Source organism: Arachis hypogaea, chromosome 10 (genome assembly GCF_003086295.3).
Source record: "Arachis hypogaea cultivar Tifrunner chromosome 10, arahy.Tifrunner.gnm2.J5K5, whole genome shotgun sequence".
NCBI lineage: Eukaryota > Viridiplantae > Streptophyta > Magnoliopsida > Fabales > Fabaceae > Arachis > Arachis hypogaea.
Window position 1 is genome coordinate 114,902,642 of NC_092045.1, and position 22,129 is coordinate 114,924,770.

Below are 22,129 nucleotides of genomic sequence, written 5' to 3' on the forward strand. Positions count from 1 at the left end.
AGGAGATATTATGAAAGAGAGAGGAAGTAGTAACGTAATAAGCGGACGAGTAATTAATATATATATTATGAAAGAGAGAGTAATAACATAATTAGAACGAGTGACTATAAAGCGTCCGAAAATTTTTCCTAAATTTCCTCCTAAATAATAAATCTAGTGTTGATATTGTCATTTTATTTTTTATGTTGGAGGAGATATTATGAAAGAGAAAAAGAGATCGTAATAACGTAATAAGCAAACGAATGATCATAAAATATCTGCAAATTTCTCTAAAATTTCTTACTAAATAATAAATTGAGTGATGATATTGTCTTTTTTATTTTTTATATCGCCACCCCACACATGTGATATATGATTGTTTCGGAGGTTATCTGAAACGGTAATTTGGGCTTGAACGTGAGGTTCAGACTCCTTCTAAGACAGCATTCGACTTGTACTGGTGTCGAAGTGCTGCGGTCCGAGTTTCTCATGAGGAAGTGAGGGGTGGTACCTGCAAGAGACTCCAATGCTTAAGTTAGCAAGGACTTTAAGCATGTTTTTTGTAGATTGGGACTTGAATATACTTGAAAGATGTCAGTGTATTTATAATAGAATAGATAATCACCTTTTTTAGTAGTTCCACCTTTATTGATGGATAACTATTCCCTAAGTGAAGTTGATCCTCCCTCATCACGACTGACCTCTTAATAGGTCGGGTAAGCAGAAGTGGCTACTCTTTTTGGGTGGGCCTTATTTTTTGTTAGGTCTGACTTTATGTTTTGGGTCAGAATATGAACACAATCTTTATGTAAAATAAAACCTATTTCACGAGTGAGGTGGCATAATCGATCTTTGCCACGTTAGACTAGATAACGATTAGCTGAGTTGACAATAAAAATTTGATCAATTAATTTGGTCCCTCTCTCCTTTATAACCCTAAAAATTAGAATTATTTTATACATCCAAACAATTTTAGCATCTAAGTTTATCCAAATAATTAGAGGCACATGCTTCTTCTCCTTCTTCCCCTTCTTCTCCTTCTCCTTCTCCTTATTCTTCTCCTTCTTCTTCTCCTTATCCTTCTTGTTTCAAATTCACGTACGCGTAGAGCTTCTTCTTCTCACGCTCGTTTACGCACGGAGCGTCTCCTTCTTCTTCTTTGCCTTCTTCTTCGCGTTTCTCCTCTTCCTCATTATCCTCTTTCTTTTTCGCATTCCTTCTTCTTTACGTGTTTTCCCCTTATCGTCATTCTTTTGTTGTTGTTGCTGCTATCTTTTTTTTCTTTTTCTCCTCCTCTCCCTGGTGAATAAGTAGTAGAAGGTGAGGAGGAAGAATTTTGAATTGTGCATAACAGAAATGAACCGAAATTATATTTAGAAATAAACTGAAATTATATTTAGAATGAACTAAAATCATTAAGTAATTTCAGTTCATTATAAATATAATTTCAGTTCATTTCTTAATATAATTTCGGTTCATTTTTGAATGAATTATTTTATTATGATTTTTTCTTGTTTCACTATCTTGAGAGGAATAAAACCAAGAAAAAGAGAAGAAAAATCAATAAAAAAAGAAATTCCTCAAAACTTCTCGTTATATTTTTTTTCTTGTCTTATTTATCTAATCAAATAAAGAAGAAGAAACACATAATGCTGCAAAATTACTTGATGAATTTGGATGTGCTTTTGTTCATGATTCAATTTTGTTTGTGTGTTTGTTTTTGAATTAAGTTTGTGTGTCACAATCATTAAGTAATTTCGATTTATTCTAGATTTAAATAAGGTGCATTTAGTTTGTGCTTGTTTTGAAACGAGTTTACATTTTGAATTTAATTTTTGGTTCATTCTAAATATAATTTCAGTTCATTTCTGAATATAACTTCAATTCATTTCTGTTCTACACAATTCAAAACTCTTCCTCCTCACCTTCTACTGCTTCTTCACCAGGGAGAGAAGAAAAAAAGAAAGAAAAAATACAGCAACAACAACAACAACAAAAGAATGACGATAAGGAGAAAACACGTGAAAACAATGAACGCGAAAAAGAAGAAGGAGGAGGAGGAAGAGGAGGAGGAGGAACGCGAAGAAGAAAGCAAAGAAGAAGAAGCTCCATGCGTAAATGAGCATGAGAAGAACAAAAAGCTCCACGCATACGTGAATTTGAAACAGGAAGAAGAAGTCACCAAAAGAAAAAGAAACAAGAAGAAGAAGAAGAAACGAGCGTGAGAAGAAAGAGAATAAGAAGAAGAAGAAGAAGCAACAGCGTGTGTAATCACGCTCTTTTAATGATAGTAATTTCTGTTGGTGTTAGGCCTATTTGGATGAACTTGGACGAAAAAATACTTGAATGTATAGCAATCTGTAAAAATTATTAGCTTCACCATTTTTCTTTTTGTTGTTATTCCTCTTTTATTTCTATTTGATCAACTACAAGTGTGGGGGTTAAACATTTTACTTTCTAGAGAAAATGACAAATAAGTTCCTGACATTTTGTTCTGCAGACATTTTTGTCTCTGACAATTTAAAAATACTTTTAAGTCACTGACCTCTTTAAAAGTTGGACATCTGGTCCTTCCATTCATCTGAGTTCGTTAAACTCAATAAAAAAGTCTGACGTGGTTTTCGATAGGTTAATCTGACTGTTACGATGTCCTACGTGAAAAGAAAGCTTTCAAAACAAGACAAATTAGTCCCTCTCCTTTAAAACAACGTCGTTTGGTGAGTACTCCTCATCTCAATCATGTACGCTTCTCCTGGCGGCTGGCTCAGATCCCTCACGTTGCTGTTAAACCTCCTCACCTTCCTATTGCTACTGGTGCTCGTTGGTAGAGAATTTTCATCATATTCGTTAGGGTTCTTGTTCTTGTTCTTCTTTTTCTTCTTCTTGTGGATGTCTAACACGGAAGCTTGCTTTCTCTCCTCCAATGGCAAATTTGGCACCAATATCACCACAAGCGGTGGTCAAATTCAGTCCAATAACGACGCATTGGCTTCGTTCTACTCTGCTCTCAGAAGCACCAAGACATGGTGAATTGTCGCTGGAATTATACTTGGAAAGTTAGAATGAGTTAATTGAAAATCACCTAGTTAACAATGGACATAATTTAAAAAGAAATTGGAAGATTCACACACTTACCAAGCGGAGATGGGCTCTTATTCTGGATTTCATACTTTCGTAGCTTGCCAATATTTATAAATTCTTCCTGTTATCTCATCGAATTTTGTTCTTTCCTTCATTTTTTTCCATGTAGATGGATGGCTCATCCTGATTGGCTAGATGTTGTTGCAGGTATTGAAAGTAATCCAAAAACTAGAAAGGGGAGGTAAAAAAGCATCAACAATTTTTATTCTGAGTTGTGTCATTCTCATAAAATTCTTTTGATAGTTGATGAAGTTCACGGTGCACATCTGGATTTTCATTATGAGCCGTCAAACTCAGCCTTCCAGTAAGGCACTGATCTAACGATGCCGTTTGATGTGCTGGATGGATTTCGCGGGTTCCAAATTGGAGAAGGAAAAGAGAATTGTGGTGATTGGAATAGTAGCAACACCAAGAATAAAGAACAGAGGTGGGAGGGATGGTTGTGGAAGTTGCAGTGGTATATAGTGGCAGTGGCGTGGAAAGGGACACATTTTTGAAGTGAAGAGATTCTATTCAAAACAATGTCGTTTTGAAGGAGGGAGACTAATTTGTTCGATTTTAAAAACTCCCCCTCCATGACATCGTAACGGCTAGGTCAACTTAACGGAAGTCACGTCAGACTTTTTTGTTGAATCTGACAGACTTAGATGAATGGAAGAACTCAGATGTCCAACTTTTAAAGAGGTTAGAAATTTAAAAATAGTTTTAAATCGTTAAGAACAAAAATATCTACGAAACAAAAAGTTAATGATCTATTTGTCCTTTTATCTACTTTCTAATTGTTCTCCAAATGACGACGTCTTAGACTAGATTTAGTATGAAAGTGTAAACGACGTCGTTCTACTAATTTAGCATGGCAAGGAGTGCCACCTCACTTACGGCGTTAGCAGAATATATTTAGGGTCGGGGGCAGCCTCTTCTGTGAATCGAAAGGAAAGCATGGCGCCCAAGAGAGCACACACCGATAGCGACGACGAAGACGACATCTTCTACTACCGCTTCTGCTCTTCTTCCTCATCTGCCCAAGCCCAGGCCCAGGCCCAGGCCCAGACTAAGACTATTACTACTGCTGCTGGATCCGCTTCTTCTTCTTCTTCCTTGGCTCCCTCAAAATCAACCCTCTACGTTTCCAACCTGGACTACGCCCTAACCAACTCCGACCTCCACACACTCTTCTCCACCTTCGGCCGCATTGCCCGCGTAACCGTTCTCAAGGACCGCCACACCCGACTCAGTCGCGGCGTCGCCTTCGTCCAATTCGTCACTCGCGAAGACGCCCGCCGCGCCGCTGATCAAATGCACGGCAAGATCCTCAACGGCCGCACGCTCTCCGCCTCCATCGCACTCGACAACGGCCGCGCTCCGGAGTTCATTCGCAAGCGCGTCTACAAGGACACTGGCCGCTGCTTCGAGTGCGGCCAGTCCGGACACCTCTCCTACGACTGTCCCCGCAACCGCCTGGGTCCTCGCCAGCGCCCGCCTCCGAAGCGTGGCAGGCGCGGAGGCGGCGGAGGTTTGGGAAGAGGCGGGAGAGGCAGCCGGCGAAGGGAGGAAGATGACGATGACGATGATGATGACGATGAGGGATCAGACGGTGGCGGCGCCGGCGCGGAGCGGTTTGAGGATGATAATTGGGCTTCGGTTGTAGACGGCGGCGCCGATGAGAGGCTTTTGGGGAGGAATGAGAAGGTTGTTGCCAAGAAGAAAGAGAAGAAAGCTGGGTACTTCAGCGACGAGAGCGATGAAGATGATGAATGAAGATGAAAAAATTGAGATTGGAATTGGAAAGAGGAATTTGAAGATAGGGTTTTGAAGGTGTGGATTCAGCTTCATTGCTGCAAGTTGATTAGAATTTTGTACATGAACCTTGGATTGCTTGATTGTGAAAATAGACATAAAATTAATGTATTTTGTAATTTCTATATACTCTGCTTTGAATTATGCTTTTGTGACAGAAGTATGCAGAAATATAGAGAAGACCCACTTCTATGGAGTATAGAAAATACAAGAAGGTTTTATCTCTGCATCTGTTGTCAATGTATCATTGCTGTCTCAGAGACAGAATCCAAACACAGCCTTATACTGAAAGAGTGTTGTTTATGTGCATTGAAATGTAGAAGTACTGAAGTAGCAATAGTATAGTGGTCTTGGAATTTCTTTTGCTTCTTATACTTGAATTGTTGTTGAGCTTCTCATTTGTCTGTGTTGCATCGTAATTGGTAAATCTAGTTGGAACTTGGAAGTAGATGAATAGCATTTGTAACAACAACTTACATTACAAGATACATTGGGTTCTCAGGAATTTATCATCTTTACTACAGTGGGCTTTCTGCACTACATGTTCATTTTTGCATCTTCTTTCTGGTTTTCTGTTTTGGTGATAGAATAAAGGTTATTAGGGTTGAATAGTTTTGAGAAGACAGACAATTAATTTGGATTTGTTAAAAGAAAGATTTAAGTTCAGGCTTTCGCCTGAATTGAAGATTAGTATTAATCTGTAACAATATGTGTACAAATTTGTATGTTTTTATTTCACCCATTATTTGAAGTTTATGAATCATATGTGTAAGATAGGTCATAGGCGTGCTACTATTCCTTCACAACTTCACATGGAAAACTCACTTTTTCTAGGAATATATATCTTATCTAGCAATCACTTATTCTCTTATTTTTATTATATTTCTCTCAAGATAAAGGAACTTAACATTGCATTTGATAACATATATACAGTATCCTAATCCTTCTACGAGTGATTTAAGATTTGAACCCTTAAGAATGAGAGACTTTTCCCCAAGAGAGCTCCTCCCTTCAAGGAACTTCAATCATGTGGGGCTAGTTAGTTGGAATGTTGGATTTCTAGTAATAGGAATCAGATGCACCTGATTCAATCAATAATCATAATAAAAAATTATAACTCACTCCATATTATTTCAAAGTTTATTAAACAAAGTATGCTTAGTTACAATAGTGCAAGGAAGATCCTCAGTTCAGTTGTCCTTGAGCTCCAAGAAACACAAGAGAAAAAAGTGGAAACAAAAATATACATTGATATACATGCAAGTGGCAAGAAGATCTAAAGCAGGAACCGGAACATTGATATATTAGTCTGGTTTCTCCTTCTTATATAACAAGTGCCTCTGTAAGATAAGCTTATTTTATAGGCTTGTGCGTTGACATACTGTAACATTTCTTGCATCTATTGCATCCCGCTTGCGGCTTCCTTACTTTTTAAGGAGCACCTATCTCAGGCAGTTGCCTCGACTTGTGTCTCGGCTTGTTCTTGTTTCTCAGACACTTGACTTTTTAGAAACTCTAGCACCGATTGCCGCTACAGAAGGATACAAATTGAAATTAGTTAGCAGATAGTCGGAACAGAAAAAGGGCGAGGAAGAGATAACGGTAGGGGGAAGAAGGAAGAAGGAACAGAAGCAATATAACAGGATTTTCCAATTCATGTGGTATGTGAGAAAGCAGGTAAACATTACCCGTTGCTCAAGCCCGCTGGCTTCAGAATCTAATGTCAGTGATTCCAACATGTCTATGGCTTCTTGAAATCCATCAGTAGCCAACTTTTCATCTCCTAGATTTCTGTCAACATCCGCAACTTTAGCAAGAGAAACGGCGACATCAAGGACCTGAATTATTGGAAACAAAGGTAAAGGTTAATCTCAATATTAGCCAGGCCTACTAAAAAGATATTCTTGATTGTGTTTACGATGGCCCCGCATCTTGGAATTATTGTAACTTGATCATCACATGGAAAGATTTCTAATGGACTGAGTTGAGCTGTCTAATGTAACGAAGACATAAAAAAATGAATAATATCGTATTGAAGGAAAAAAGATGAAGCATGAAGGGTTTTGGCACTGATTCATAGAGTTTCTATTGGAGGGAGGCTGTGCAGAAAACATAACCAAAGAGAGAGAGAGCCAAAATAGAAAAAAGGGGAGAAAGTTCAGTCAGGTGATCACAACCATTGATTTTGATCTAAAGGCTATTATTGACCTTGCTTATTTCTCATAATAAGCAACCACTCGTGTAAATAACTCCATGTAATACATCTCTTTCTCTCTCTGTAAATTGACATGAACTATTTTACATTAAATAATGAGCTAAGGATTCACTAAAGCTAGTCAATCATATTGGTATATCAACCCAAATATAGGATAGGCAGACATTTGTATCTAACCTGAGTTGGGACAGTTGAATTATGCTTGATGACATCACGACGAACATTCAAAGACTGTAAATAATAAGATCTTGCAGCTTGCAGGTTCCCATCATAATATTTAAGATCTCCAATTTTATTAAGTGAAACAGAAAGGGTATGCGTGATCTGCAGGAGAACAAATTTCGAAGAAATAAATTCACAATAATGTAAAAATGATTATGCAATTCATATTTTACACCTAGAAAAGAAAGGATCCAGTGAAATAACCTCCTTATCATCTTTTGGCAATTTAGACAGAAATTCAACACTCTCTTCAAAATATGCGACAGCAGAATTAGCATCGCCCATTCCTCGGCTGCAGAAATATGGTATACATATATATCTCCATTGAGCATGTAGTGGAAAAAATATTCTTTGTGATATAATAAGACATAATTTGAGGGGAACGAAAGTGGGAAAAGGAAAGAAAAGAAAATATCCTGGAAAAGTTTAGAAGAAAAAATAATAAGGGCAGCCTAATGCACAAGGCTCCCGCAATGCACACACTCTTGTCCCCCACAAGAAGAGAGATTGCATTCAGATTTTGAACCTACGAGCCTCTAGATCACAAGGCAGCAACCCTACATTTGTGATAAGGCCGCTCAGCCCTGTATACTAAAACTCACAATTATGAGGGAAAAAGAATCCGAAGAAGAGTATATTGGACGTGCAAAACCAGGAAAATAAATGCAACAGGCAGACAAAGAAAAGGGAAGGAGAATGAGAAAACACACCAGCAATCACCAAGCATACCCAAGACTGCCCCAAGCTGTGAGCATAATTCTGCAGTATCACCCGCTTTTTCAATCTGACTACGAATGTCTTCAGCACAGATGCTGAGTCTCGATTTGGCACTTTCTAAATTCTGAGCCCGGAATGCCTGCTTATGAATAGCATGGCAAACTGTTAATTATAAAACAATAGAACAATGCAATGTCAAATGAAATTACGAAAAATCAAAGCCGAGTATCTTCAGCAGTTTTCAAAATCATTCATTCATATATGGAAGCTCAGCAAGTATCACAAATTGCTAAAACTGTCATTACCAAGATATCACCACTATTGTTGATTGATAATAATAATAATAATTGTTCACAAAAACTTGAAAGGACCCTTCTCCAGTTAATACTTCATATAAAACACTAGAAATTATAATAGCAAAAGCCATACTTACCCTCATGGCATGTTGGACCAAGAACGAACCTCTTTCCAAAGAAACATCCTCATATTCAACCTGTCCACTCTCTTTTGTTTCTTCTCCTTGGTTTGAACTAACAGACCTTCTGATCCTGGCATGACCTTCAATAAATCGATCAACCAAACCTTGGAGATTGGTATCAGGCTCAATCTTCTCAATATCAGCCCCACATAATGGACAGTCCTTAAAGCGTGATATACATGCTCTGATTCAAGATAATTAGAATATCAAAAATGAGCTACAAGCAGCATTTGCAATCAGACTTAAATATAAACAGGGGGCAAATATACATACTTGCAGAAAATATGAGCACATGGCACACATTTGCTACTCTCAAAGAGAAGTGCCTGGCATATCACACAGCTAAAAGGACCAATCTTAAACGAGTTTTGGTCGTATCCAAAAGGGCACTTTGGCGAGGAACTAGCCGAATCGCTAGCCTCCTTCTTACTAAAGGGGCACTTACTGTCCGAATCGGCCTGATGTTTAACCGAGTTTTCACCTGATTTTTTAGGAGTACTATCATCAGGCCGAGAAGCTTTGACAAACGGGCAAACTGGTGTCATCTTGGTCAATAACCTGACATCCAAAAAATATAAACCATATAAATAAGTAACCTTTGCATTTTGTAAATAAATCTGTAATTTTTCAAAATTTGAACAAGTTCCTAAGTATATGAACAAGTACAACCCTAAACCTCAAGAAAAACTGTTTCAATCCTCATTAAAAAAATACACAATAGAACCCGATCAATTATTCATGAAGAAGTGAATAACTTCCTCAAAATACACATGCCCAGCAAAAACTAACAAACAAATTTATTTAATTTTTTGAGCATTACCTAAGAAGTAATTTAACGAGAAAACTGCAACACAAACTAACTGGAAGGAAAGTACTTTACCCGAATTAATATAGGGTCATCAATTTTCGTAACTAAGTACTTCGAATCAGAAATCAAGCTTCGATTTAAAAAGTAACGATAACAAATCCCTCATTTTTTTTTCTACTTTTCTTCAGTATTAGAAATGAATTAATAAATGGCCATATGGAATTGAGGGATTAATTAACAAAATTAAAAGATAAATGCATAAATTAGTTTCAAGATCAAGCGAGATAAGGGAGTGAGAGAGAGAGAGAGAGATAGAAACCTCGCAGGTTGAAGGAAGCGTTTGGTTTCTTTCTTCGTTGATGAAAGTGCGCAATGATTGCACCAAATGTGGAAAGCTCACTCGTGATTGGACCCAAAAATATCACTTGGTCGTTCGCATCTTTTTGTATTTCGTTTTTGGTCCCTCCATTACGGTGTTTTTACTCTACAAACCACACAAATTTGTGAAATTACAAAAAGAGCATAGAAACTGAAACAGAAACCCTGAAAGGCTTTGCGCATCTCCAATTTTTGCATCGCATCGTTCATTCGGTTCTACGCTGCTCCTACTCTCGCCGCCGCTTCCACTTCCGCCGCCGACGCCGTCTGCGGTGCTTCTCGTGATTGTTCAATGTTCTGCTGCTCCGCCGCTTCGTTCTCCGCACCGCCGGCTGTGCTGTTCTCACTTCCAGGTGATTTTTCTGCTTCTGCGCCTTTTTTTTTAATTAAATTTTATTATCTAATTTCCTTAGTTTTTGAAATGTTTATCATGAGATATAATTACTGCAGTTTTGCATTTTGTGTGCGACTATGCCTCTTTTGATGTTTGTGATTCATAATAATACTGGTTTAGGTGAATTTTTCCCAAGTTACTATCATTATTATATGCACACTTTGGAACCTATTCAAAACTTTTGAATGATCAATGATACTTATGGTTCATATGATTTTTAATTTTGATTGTAGTGATGTCACCATGAATAGGCAAGAAAGGTTTGTTTTGAGATTCAGGGAGGAGTAGGAAACAATGATTCATGGATTCTTTTTCATGTTTCCAGAACCATTTGGCATTTGGCAATGATTTTCCTTCTTCTAGTGGCTAATTCATTGCACCACTAGCCATGTTGCAGATGCGTGTCTCGTTCAGCCGAATCCCAACCTCGAATTTCTTGTTCTTACGCCCCTTCGCTGCCACGCCAAACCTAAAGCCGAACCAGAATGATGCTGTTGAAACAGTTTTCGGCATAATCAACTCCACCTCCTCTTCCTCTTCCTCCTCAAACCTCAGGCAATCCCTCAAATCCAGTGGTGTTTTCCTTTCCAATGACCTCATTGATGATGTCCTCAAGAGGGCCCGATTTAGCCATGCTAACCCATCCCAGACCCTCGAGTTCTTCCGATACACCGGTGCAAGAAAAGGGTTCTACCACACCCCGTATTCATTTGACACCATGCTTCACATCCTTGGACGAAATCGTATGTTTGACCAAGTCTGGGAACTCTTAATTGAAGCGAAGAAGAAAGACCGATCGGTTATAACCCAACGCACAATGATGATTGTTTTGGCCAGAATTGCCAAGGTCTGTTCTGTAAGGAAAACAGTTGAGTCTTTTAAAAGGCTCAAGAAGTTTGTGGTGGAGTTTGACACTGATTGTTTCAACGCATTGTTGAGAACACTCTGCCAAGAGAAGAGCATGACAGATGCTAGGAATGTATATCATGGTTTGAAGCACAATTTTTGCGCGAATTTGCAGACTTTTAACATACTCTTGTCTGGGTGGAAGACCCCTGAGGATGCAGAGGGGTTCTTTAAGGAGATGAGAGAAATGGGGGTGAAGCCTGATGTTGTTACCTACAATTGCTTGGTGGATGTGTACTGTAAGGGCAGGGAAATGGAGAAGGCCTATAAGTTGCTCGATGAAATGCGTGGCCAGGATTTGTCGCCGGATGTGATCACTTATACTAGTATTATTGGTGGGTTGGGGTTGATTGGTCAACCTGATAAGGCGAGGAATGTTTTGAAGGAAATGAAGGAGTATGGTTGTTACCCGGATGTTCCAGCATACAATGCTGCCATCAGAAATTTCTGCATTGCCAAGAGGCTTGGTGATGCATATCGTTTGGTGGATGAGATGGAGAGTAAAGGGTTGAGTCCGAATGCGACTACTTACAATTTGTTCTTCAGGGTATTTTTCTGGTCCAATGATTTGCAGAGCTCTTGGAGCTTGTACATGAAGATGATGGCTGCAGGATGTCTTCCAAACACACAGTCTTGTTTGTTCTTGATAAAGCTGTTTAAGAGGCAGGAAAAGGTAGAAATGGCTATGAAGTTGTGGGGTGACATGGTGGAGAAGGGTTTTGGATCCTACACCTTGGTTTCTGATTTGCTCTTTGACTTGCTTTGTGATATGGGGAAGTTGGAAGAAGCAGAGAAGTGTTTCTTGGAAATGGTTGAGAAGGGGCATAAGCCAAGCCATGTTTCTTTCAAGAGAATCAAGGTTCTCATGGAACTAGCTAAAAGGCATGAGGCTCTGCAGAACTTGACACAGAAAATGGCCATGTTTGGCAAACCAATTAAAGCTGGTGAAATTACAAGGAACCTGAGTTACATAAGCTTAGACCAGGAGATGAATGATTATCTCGGTGAGCCAGTACATCAACGTTAGACGTTCGGTGTAATTGATCTTTACTGCCTCTGCTGCGGCTATCGTAAGCATCAGCTGTTCATCATGTACGCTTTTGAGATAAAATGCTCGTGCATCTTCAACATTTTGCTTAGTGGATGGAAGTGGAAAGCCTGCAATTTTACCATAATTTAACGGTGGTTTCTTAGACTTGACTTCTGGCTCAAACATACAAGCATGTTTGTCATGATTCGATGGTTTCCTGTTTCATGACCCTGGGTTAACGTGGGATGCTTGTGCACCAAGCTGCCCTTTATTCTTGTACTCCATGCTGTCATGCTGACCTTCCATATATTACTTTTTTCTGTTCAAAGTGGTTTAAAAAATCTTATGAACTTCATAAGATCTTCTAAGGGTTTGATGGATTGAATGATATTACTGCCAGTTTAATTAATTATTGGTGTATTGTTGGCGGTGACCGCAACAATTGTGATGACAGCATGGTGAATGATCACAGTTGAGAGCCGTATGGTGAGTTGCAGCATTTCACTGTAAACAAGGTATAATCACATACTTCAGTTGTTAGTTCGGAGGTATTCATCTTGTGTTTTTTGCTCATCCCTACCCAAGCAATTATGATCCTTAGTCGGAGCCACTTATATGTGATCATATTATTAAGGTTAAATAGTTTTGAGAAAACATAAAATTGATTGATTTGGATATTAGAATTTGGATCTTCTAAATTTTAGTTTTTTTCTTTAGAAAGATTATGTTTTACGCTCTAAAGTGAAATCCGAAATTTAGAGGATCCAAATCTTGGATATTAAGTCATGCTTTATAAGTCACGAGTACTGAGGTTAGACTCATCTCAATTTCAAGATCATAGGTTCAAGATGTGGAATCAGTTATTAATTCAATTATTAGATTAGGTTGCTTATATTACATTCTTTGGATGCGATATTTTTTAGACTCTATATTACCGTAGAATGCTTGTGTACCAGATAACTTTTTTTTAAGTAAGATGATAAATAGGTTAGTCCACATAGTGTGGTTGTTGATTTTTTTTTTTTTTTTTGCTGAGCTCCATTTAAGGGTCTATTGCTGGCCAATAGGTTGCTACATGTACAAGGCGGGACTAGTGAGCTAACCACTAGACCAACCCAACTTAGTTGTGTGATTGTTGATTATGTTTCGTCTTATTATTACTTTTTTGTTGGAAATATACATAAAAATGGTCCATATATATAACATCTTTTTTTTATTTATATAAACAAAATTTAATTTAAATATACTGATAGGATAGAATATTTATATGTAATTATGCATAACCAGCTAATCATATTTATGTTTTTAGATATAAAATTTTCTTTTATTATGATACATAATTAGATGTACTTCTAGCCTTAGATTCAATTTACATGAAAATTAAATCTAAATAAGAGATGCTAATGATAATGTAAAACCGTGATAGAACCCAAAATTTCAAGTATGCCACAAGACAAAAATAGCATTATTTGGACAAACGAGTGAATAAAAATCAATATACAAAAAAAAAATGAAAAAAAAGGAGTAAAGATATATATAGGAGTAATACTCTTCCTTCGCTTTCTACATTCAAATAGCATTAATCTTAGCACACTGAGTAATTACACTGTGTTACAAATTAACACAACCAGTTTAACACACTAATCAAATTAAAGTGGAAGCTTTATTTCTGTAAACTCTTCCTTATTTCAGATGTCAACCCTAGCATCTAAGCATTGAATCATTCTTCTCTTAAATATTTTATTATAAAAGTAAAATTCAAATTATTCTCCAACAATTTTTATTTTCTGTAACAATTTCGTTTCTTATATTTTTTATTACATTCGACGTCTCTAATCATATAAATTACTATAAGACAAAATAATTCTTCAAAATTTATCTTTAATTAAATTTTGAAGAATTTTTTTATTTTATCCTCTAATAATTTAGATGACTAAAAAATTCGAATATAATTAAACTTTTAGCGACGAAATTGTCGAATTAAAAAAATTGTTAGGAACAATTCAAAATTTTACTCTTATATTATAAGGGCTTCATTATATGCTTCTCAATGGATAGTTTGGTTGATCATGAAACAAAAAAAAAAAAAAAAGGAAGCTGGAAACCCTAATTTAGGTGCATATTGGAGGTGAAGGGGGTTGTCTTACAATTAGTTGCAACATTTGATTATTTGTGGTATTATTATTATTGTCACTTGCTGTGGATTCTTCTGTTTGTTGACTTTGTAACTCACCTTCTTCAGACTCATAACCATGCAATTCATCTTCATCATTATCAGATTCAGAATCACTATAGAATGAGTCTGATCTTGCTGGGGAATATTCTTTTATTTTGATGCATGTACTTCCTTCCACTATGCCATTCAAAGCATTAACCACCTGTGGTGGTATCCAAACAAGAAATGAAAATAACAAATTAAAAATAAAAAAGTACATTAAAATATGGTCCTCTCTAAGAAAGTAAAGAATGCAGCATTCCTTAATTTTAAAACTTAAATCATAAAATTCTAAATTTTTAATGCTAAATCTTAAATTATAAACTCTAGATCCAAACTATTGATATAAAATATAATAAACAAAAAATTAAAATTTATTTAAATTTTAATTACTCTCTATAATTTCACCAAATTTTCAATTAAGTTTCTATATATTTTTTTCTTTTTAATTGAGTCTTTATACTGTTTTTAATTTTATAATTAGGTTTTTTTAATGTAAAAAATATTAGAGTGAATAAATATTTTTCCGTAAATTGAAAGTATTCATAATTAAAAACTTAATTAGATCTTTGACCGCATGTATTTTGGGAGAAATATTCTGTTAATTTTAATGTTTTTTATATAAAAATAACTTAATTAAAAAATTAAAAAGTACTATAAAAATCTAATTAAAAAAATATATAAAAACTTAATTAAAAATTTGATATAATTATAAAATTTTATTTAATTAGGAGTGTTGTAACTTTTAATATATATATATATATATATATATATATATATACACGGCTCCAAAGATGAGGAAATATGATTTGTGTTAGATTTAATTTAACATTATTTATGCATTTTTATTTGATAGTTTAAATTTTCAACAAAGATGTGTCCCTTACCGCAAGCATACTGAGTCTTCTTTGAGGGTCTCTGCTTAAACATTTCTCAGCTAAACGAACCATCCAAAATAGTTGATGGATATCATAATCTTCTTTAATCCTTTCATCAATTAAATCTGGATAATTCCTCTCTCTTAATAGTGGCCTTGCCTGTAACAAAATTTAATAATACTCAAATTAAATTAACAAGCTAACTAAAGATATATATTGATAAAAAAAGGTTTTATTACTTTTGTTAATTTTACATATTTTCCATACATTATAAAAACAAAATATATTAACAAAAAAAATAATTCGCGTTTTTATTTTCTGTTTTTTATTTGTAGCGCTATCTGTTCTCAGAATTTTTTAAAGAAAAAAACATAAAACATGATTTTATTATTTTTATTATTTTTTCTAACAAATTTCTAAAAATAGATAACACTAAAAATAAAAATAAAAAATAAAAACGCAAATCAAATATATTATAATGCTTTCTCAAGATATATTTAAATTAAAAGAATATTTTAAAATTTTTAAAAACAGAGAATATTTTTATAAGGTAAAAACTCAACTGCAGTCGATTTCACGTGAAGTTGATAGTTAGATAAAAATTTAATCAAATCAGTCAAATCATCTAACGACTCTCGGATATTAACTTCACGTGAAGTCGACTGCAGCTGAATTTTCACCTAACGAGTCGAATAATAAGGTATAAGAGTTACCCATCCCACAAGGCTTCTCCCTCCAAGTCTTTTGTCAATGGTTCTCATTCCAGTAATTAGCTCTAAAAGAACAACACCAAAAGAGTAAACATCTGTTTTGGTTGAAACTTTGCCACATTCGGCATATTCCGGCGCCAAGTATCCTAACGTTCCGACGACTTCTGTCGAGTATATCGAGTCTTGATTTTGAATCCTTGCCAACCCGAAATCGCCTAACTAATTAATTATTTCAACAATTTTTTTTAGAAATCATAACATTACAACATTAAACTAAAATATGAAGAAGTGCATGTGAATTACCAGAGGATGATGATCATGTGTGATAAGAATATTGTTTGGTCGCAAATCTCTGTGAATAATGTTTTTGGAGTGTAAATACAACAACCCATTTGCAGCTCCAATTGCTACTTTGATCCTATCTTCCCAACTAAGAGGTGATCGAGAGTGTTCTACAAAAATAGCAATAAGGCAAAATCAGTCTCTTTATAAAGAACTAGAGTTTTCTCAAGTGGTATTTTTATTGCTTATTTTTTATATTATGAAAACATAATTTTTATGGAATATAACTTGATCAATTATGTTATGTATGTATGAAAAATTTACTATTAAATCAATTGTTTTTATATTTATATACAAATATATAATAATTAATTTTTTGAGTGTATATATCATTTTTAAATTTGATAACTAGAAGTTTTATTGACAAAGTGACAAATATGAGAGTAACAAAAATAAAATATAAGAAGATCAAAATTTAAATCAAATTACCTAAATTCTATTTATATAAAAGTGTAAATTTACGAGTATTTATATATTTTTTAAATAATAAAATTAAAAATATAACTATTTTTAGTGACGTACATGACAAAATATTTGTGTAAAATTTTAGAAAATTAATTCATAAAAATTAAATTATAAATTTAAATAAATAAAAGAATATTTAAGTTAATAACTGAAAAATGTTAGATGATAATTTAATTAAATCTATTGAAATTATGAGGAGTGCTAGGGGCCAGTAATTTTTGTAATTTGTAGTCATCAAATAACCATCAATGATGATTTCAATGATATGAGATTTCATCCAATAACTCACCTTTTTTTACTAGTTACATGCTGGACAAAATTTAACAAAATTGCTGGCACTAAATTTTTTCTTTCTTTTATCGATTTTTAACTATTAATTTACATGAAGTTAACACTTACGTGAGAGATGTTGAGCAAGGGATCCATTGCAGACATATTCATAAACAAGAATCCTGTTATGTCCCTCGGAGCATGAACCCAAAAGCATCAAAACATTCTCATGTCTTGCTTCTCTAAGAACACTAACCTCCGACTGAAACTCTTTGTCTCCTTGGAAGCTTACGTTCTTGTGCTGCTTCACAGCCACCCTCATTCCGTTACTCAGTTGTCCCTTGTACACAGCTCCGAATCCTCCTTCCGACAAGAAATTCTTTTGAGAGAATCCGTTTGTCGCTTTCGACAACTCCGAGTAACTCAATTCTATCTTCAACCGCGGCCTCGGTCTTCGGTTCTTGCACTTGCTGCAAACCGGGTTTTTGAAATCTGGTTGTTGTTGTTCGAGGTGGTTGTCTATTTGTTGTCCAAGTTGTCGTGAACTTGCAACACTTGATGATGTTGACGCTTCAGTGCTGCTGCAGTAAATACTTGAAGAGAACATGTCGCTTGATGATGATGACCTAATTCCTGTGCGTAGTTGAAAATTATTAGACAATAATTTAAGAAAAAGTATAAGTAATTAATAATTTTTTTGAATAATGTGTGAATAATATGAATTAATAGAGTTAAAAAAATAAATTTAATTAATAATCATTGTTTATTTAACATTTTTTATAATTTAATAGCAAAAATATTTAATAACCAAAAAATTAGTAAAAAATAGGCATAAATTACCTTATTTAATATTAATTAATTGTTACAATAATTACTGGTAAGTCAAACATATTGATTTTCATTTATTAGCTTCATGTAATGATAATTGTCCGTGATTTTTTCACTTTTTATAATCATTTATCTAATTAATATAAAAATGAGTTATTTTAATATGATGCTACGTGTCATAATTAAATATAGTATAAAATTATTCAAAAATATTTGATAACAAAAAAAATTAATCAAGAACTACTAAAATTCATTAATTTTGGCTTTATTTAATATATTATGTAATAAATAAATATTAAATAAGATAAGTTTACACTATTTGAACTTTGAATTATTTTTTTTTATTTTTTAATATTACCAAAAACTATTTTATACAATAACATTACATCAAATTAAATATATTTTATTATTTAAATCTCTTTTATATAGAATACAGAGATTAACACAAATAAATATGATATGAAACAGGTAGATACAATAGTTCTAATTTTGTGAGAGAAAAATACTTTTTAGATAAATTATAATAATTTTTTAATATTTTATTAACATTAAAGAACAAACTATTTTTTTAAAAATTATTGAAAGAATGAAAAGAAATTAAAGCTTATTACCTAGAGAAGATTGTTCATCCGCATTTTCATGCCTTTTGCCATGTGATTTGCAGCTATTATTATTATTATCTGTTGATTTTGTAGGCTTCAACCTTTCAATAGAGTTGTTACCTTTTATCTTATAGAGACGACAAGAGAATTTGTCAAGGTTGTGCTTTATCTCTTTGTGCATACGTCTGAAAATAAATAAACAATGTTTATATATTTAAAGTTGTAATTGAGCAAGTATAATAATATGTAAAATTAGGTCAATTGAAACCATAAATTAAAGAGTAAATATTCTTTCCGGTCCCTAACTATCTGTTTGATGGATTCTTTACCCTCTAAAAAATCTAAAAACCCAAACCGGTCCCTATTTATTTTGATATATGTACGTTCTAGTCCCTATTTACTTTGAATAAATGTCCTTTCCGGTCTCTAACCAGAGACTGGAACATACATATATCAAAGTGGACAGGAACCAATTTGAATTTTTAGATTTCTTAGGAGATGGAACGTGCATCAAACAAATAGTTAGAGACTGAAAATGGTATTTACTCTAAATTAAATTAGAGAAAATAATAATAAATTGTAGAGTTGTGAACTAACTTGTCAAGTACCAAACGTGTTGCCTGAAATTCTTTAACAGCATTATAAGCAATTTCTGTGGCAGGCCCAGCAACCACTTCTACTTTGAATTTTATCTGAAAAATCTCATTTGCAATAATATAATAATAAATATTACGAATAAACTACCATTTGTACCCATGAATTTTGGGTACGCGGACAAAAGTATCCATTAATTTTGTGTGAAAATTCAGGTGAAGTTGATATGTGAAAGTCATTAAATAAAAATTTAGTCAAATTAGTCAAATCATCTAACGACTTTCGAATATCAACTTCACGTGAAGTCGGCTTCATCTGAGTTTTCACCTTAATTTTTTATTATCCCTAATATTATTGATTAAGAATATGGATTATTGTGCTGACCTCATTCTTTTTGAAGTGATCGAAGAGATCCGAGTTACGAAGATCTAACCATCTCTTGCTATGTTCTTCAATAACTTTCTTGTTGGTTGAAATGAAGTAATTGGAATCAACTCTCATCATGTAACCCACTAAAGAACCCAAATAAATAAATAAAAATGAAACAAGTCAGATCAAAGAAACTAGTCAACAATACAAAAATTAATCAGCACAATTTAAATTACTTATTAATTACTAATTAGTGATGGACTAATGCTCACTTTAGCTCAATAGGTACACACTAGTTATTTTAATCCTTATAAACTTTGATAAGTTTTTTATCGTATTTTTTAACACAATAGACTAAAAACTAATTTTCTGTAGATCAAAACTTCATTTAAAAAAAAATTGTTATTGACTAATAAATTGCTGCACGTATAAAATGAAATTCGAATTCTCCAACACTTACCTTAAAGGGAGAGTAAACTAACCACTCGATCAATCTGAATGAATCAAAATAATCTTTTAATAAAAATCGAGTTAGTCTCTCAAATTTTTTTTTAAAAAAAAACTAATACATGTACCTATTGAAACCAAAGTGAGCTTAGCTTATTAGCTAAACTAGTGATTAAAACATAGCATATCCAAATCATAAATTGTAACCTAAGTATTATGATTTCATGTCCTTGTTCTGTGCTGTGGAGAAAGGTGAGTTACAAAAGTATGTAAACAACTATAAGTAAAAAAAAAAAAAAAAAACATATGCAAATATTTATAATTGTGAAAATTATTAGTTGTTTACACAGCATTTGTTTGTAAAAGTAAGTGAAAGTGAGTGATGATTTCTTACAACGCTTTCTTCCAAAACAAGAAAACATACTAGGACTACTGAACCAATCAAGAATTGGAACAATTGTGAGATGATCTCCGGATTTGAGAGAGAACTTTTTGGTGGCCATCATAATTGCTTCTAAATTAACCTCTCTTGATGCATCTTGGATCATCACTACCCTTTGTTGTTGTTGATTAACTTGAACTTGATCAACTTGAACTTCTTCTTCAGCCATTCTTGACCAAAAAAAGATAAAGAAAAAAAAAAGAGTTTCTCTATTTTGAAACAAGACTTATTGTCTATTCATTTTAATTCTCCTAAATATATATATTTTTTTAATTTTTGAGATGATCACTACTATTAAAAAAACAAATAAAAAAATCAAACCTATGAACTTTGGAAAATATGGAGGTCTAATAATGTTATATGTTTATGTACAAAAATAGGGTTTCATATCTTATAACAAAGTAAAGAAAGGAAAATATAAAAAACTATAAAAGGACCTATTTGTATGTTCTAATTCTATGAAAGTAAATATTATGAGGTAACATTGAGATCAAACACAACATACTAAACATCAAATTCTCAAAATTTATTATGTCTAAGTGGTGCTTTGATATTTATAACCATATAACAATAATGGTAACAACATATGTTGAAACAAATTAAGGGTAGTGAAGAATCCTTGAAAAGCATAAGAGGGGTATAACTAAAAGCATATTCGGATATGCCACCAAAAAAAATGGAGGTGAATCAAATGAGATGAAGGGGTGATTTTATTTCTACATTTCAGAATTATTTATTAATTCCATTCATCTATAAGTTTCAGTCATTGAAGAAATTTTTTGTCCTTATATTGCAGGCCTTTGGTAAAAGAATATGTGAAAGAGTTAAGATCGTTGATGAAATCTAAGAATTTAATGAGATGCAACATTGTTGTCTAGACTCTAGAGGGTTTTCTTTTCTTTTTTTCTTTTTTTTTTGGTGAGATCTTTTTTTCTCGTATATTTGATTGTGACTTTGCACCTATAAGGGCCAGGCATGGTAATGAATTATTATAAAATTGAATAAATAAGATGGAATTTGAAAGCTGGTTTTGGCTAAGGTTGGCATATCCCAATACAGTTCTTATATCTAATAATAATAATAATAATAATAGTCAATGAGTAATAGCTCAAATGACATAGTCTCCCCATACTCAATTAAGAGGTTGCGAATAATAATAATAATAATAATAATAATAATAATAATTGGACAATTTGTTGTTAATGGATTTTGTTTGTTGGACAGAAACATTGATTTCGTGTTCATCGAGTAATTACCATATACCATGTACTGGCTTTATTATTTCAACTTTGCATAGGAATAAACTTCGGATAAGATGCTCATGTCTTTTCACATCTAAACATTTTTCTTTTACTTTTTTTTTTAAACTTGGCCCGGATAGTAACCAAAACTGCGTTTGTTTCTGAGAATAATAGGATAAAATAAGACTCTGAAAACAAGACATAAAATTTTGTGTTTTTATATTTTGTTTAGTGATAAAGTTGAAAAAATTATGAAAATATTATTTATTCTTTTTTTTTATTCAAAAAATTTGAGAAAAAAATATAATAGTAAAAAGTATAATTATGAAAAATTAACAAGAATAATGAAAGAAGAAATAAAAAATAAGTTGCATTCCTTATTAGTGTCTTTGTGTCATTCCTATTAGGATGGAGATAAAATACACATGTCTCTATCCATATCTCATCTGTCAAACACGATTCTATATTTCTGTATCATATTTTTATATCCTGTCTCAATATCCCATCCCTGTAGACAAACACCGCCAAAGCGTTGAAGGTCTAGCAAAACAGTTTCAAAGGCCATGATCCCAATTGGAGAAACCTTCATGAAGCTAATAAATTTGCTTTATGCACACCACTTGGCTCAAACCTAATCTTAGTGTATTTACCTATATCACTT

General features: G+C 33.6%; 4 protein-coding genes across 7 annotated transcripts; 2 read left to right on the plus strand and 2 right to left on the minus strand.

Moving 5' to 3' along the window:
- The first annotated feature begins 3,965 nt into the window (after positions 1-3,965).
- Positions 3,966-5,208, plus strand: LOC112718028 (uncharacterized). Its single transcript, XM_029289846.2, has one exon. The coding sequence runs from the start codon at positions 4,060-4,062 to the stop codon at positions 4,876-4,878; it is 819 nt and encodes a 272-aa protein (XP_029145679.1). The 5' UTR covers positions 3,966-4,059; the 3' UTR covers positions 4,879-5,208.
- Positions 5,209-6,018: 810 nt separating this feature from the next.
- Positions 6,019-10,308, minus strand: LOC112716926 (protein NCA1). Of its 2 annotated transcripts, none has more exons than XM_025768979.3 (8): positions 9,677-10,308; positions 8,823-9,107; positions 8,505-8,733; positions 8,065-8,210; positions 7,559-7,646; positions 7,310-7,456; positions 6,606-6,755; positions 6,019-6,448 (listed from the first exon to the last, which is right to left on the minus strand). In XM_025768979.3, the coding sequence occupies exons 2-8, from the start codon at positions 9,092-9,094 to the stop codon at positions 6,365-6,367; spliced, it is 1,116 nt and encodes a 371-aa protein (XP_025624764.1). In that variant the 5' UTR covers positions 9,095-9,107; positions 9,677-10,308; the 3' UTR covers positions 6,019-6,364. The 2 variants fall into 2 exon arrangements, with proteins under 2 accessions (XP_025624764.1, XP_025624765.1); XM_025768980.2 differs by having other exon boundaries at positions 9,430-9,687.
- On the plus strand, positions 9,652-12,616 carry LOC112716925 (uncharacterized). Of its 3 annotated transcripts, none has more exons than XM_025768977.3 (2): positions 9,652-10,088; positions 10,455-12,616. In XM_025768977.3, exon 2 carries the CDS (start codon positions 10,518-10,520, stop codon positions 12,060-12,062), a length of 1,545 nt encoding a protein of 514 aa, XP_025624762.1. In that variant the 5' UTR covers positions 9,652-10,088; positions 10,455-10,517; the 3' UTR covers positions 12,063-12,616. The 3 variants fall into 3 exon arrangements, with proteins under 3 accessions (XP_025624762.1, XP_025624761.1, XP_025624763.1); XM_025768976.3 differs by having other exon boundaries at positions 9,854-10,088; positions 10,363-12,616; XM_025768978.3 differs by having other exon boundaries at positions 9,909-10,088; positions 10,527-12,616.
- A 978-nt stretch (positions 12,617-13,594) lies between these two features.
- Positions 13,595-20,808, minus strand: LOC112718029 (uncharacterized). The gene is made up of 9 exons (XM_025769942.2): positions 20,210-20,808; positions 19,354-19,481; positions 18,973-19,067; positions 18,385-18,560; positions 17,075-17,578; positions 16,172-16,320; positions 15,872-16,087; positions 15,168-15,317; positions 13,595-14,443 (listed from the first exon to the last, which is right to left on the minus strand). The coding sequence occupies exons 1-9, from the start codon at positions 20,394-20,396 to the stop codon at positions 14,177-14,179; spliced, it is 1,872 nt and encodes a 623-aa protein (XP_025625727.1). The 5' UTR covers positions 20,397-20,808; the 3' UTR covers positions 13,595-14,176.
- Between the last annotated feature and the right edge of the window lie 1,321 nt (positions 20,809-22,129).

Excerpts from the sequence above, each read along its gene's own strand:
- LOC112718028 (XM_029289846.2), top strand. The coding sequence starts at position 4,060 with ATGGCGCCCAAGAGAGCACACACCGATAGCGACGACGAAGACGACATC.
- LOC112716926 (XM_025768979.3), bottom strand. The coding sequence starts at position 9,094 with ATGACACCAGTTTGCCCGTTTGTCAAAGCTTCTCGGCCTGATGATAGT. Across the intron at positions 7,457-7,558 it reads TGCCAAAAGATGATAAGGAG|ATCACGCATACCCTTTCTGT; the intron begins GTTATTTCACTG and ends GTTCTCCTGCAG. Across the intron at positions 6,756-7,309 it reads ATTCAACTGTCCCAACTCAG|GTCCTTGATGTCGCCGTTTC; the intron begins GTTAGATACAAA and ends CCAATAATTCAG.
- LOC112716925 (XM_025768977.3), top strand. The coding sequence starts at position 10,518 with ATGTTGCAGATGCGTGTCTCGTTCAGCCGAATCCCAACCTCGAATTTC.
- LOC112718029 (XM_025769942.2), bottom strand. The coding sequence starts at position 20,396 with ATGGCTGAAGAAGAAGTTCAAGTTGATCAAGTTCAAGTTAATCAACAA. Across the intron at positions 19,482-20,209 it reads TGATTGGTTCAGTAGTCCTA|TGGGTTACATGATGAGAGTT; the intron begins GTATGTTTTCTT and ends TGGGTTCTTTAG. Across the intron at positions 19,068-19,353 it reads ATCACTTCAAAAAGAATGAG|ATAAAATTCAAAGTAGAAGT; the intron begins GTCAGCACAATA and ends GAGATTTTTCAG.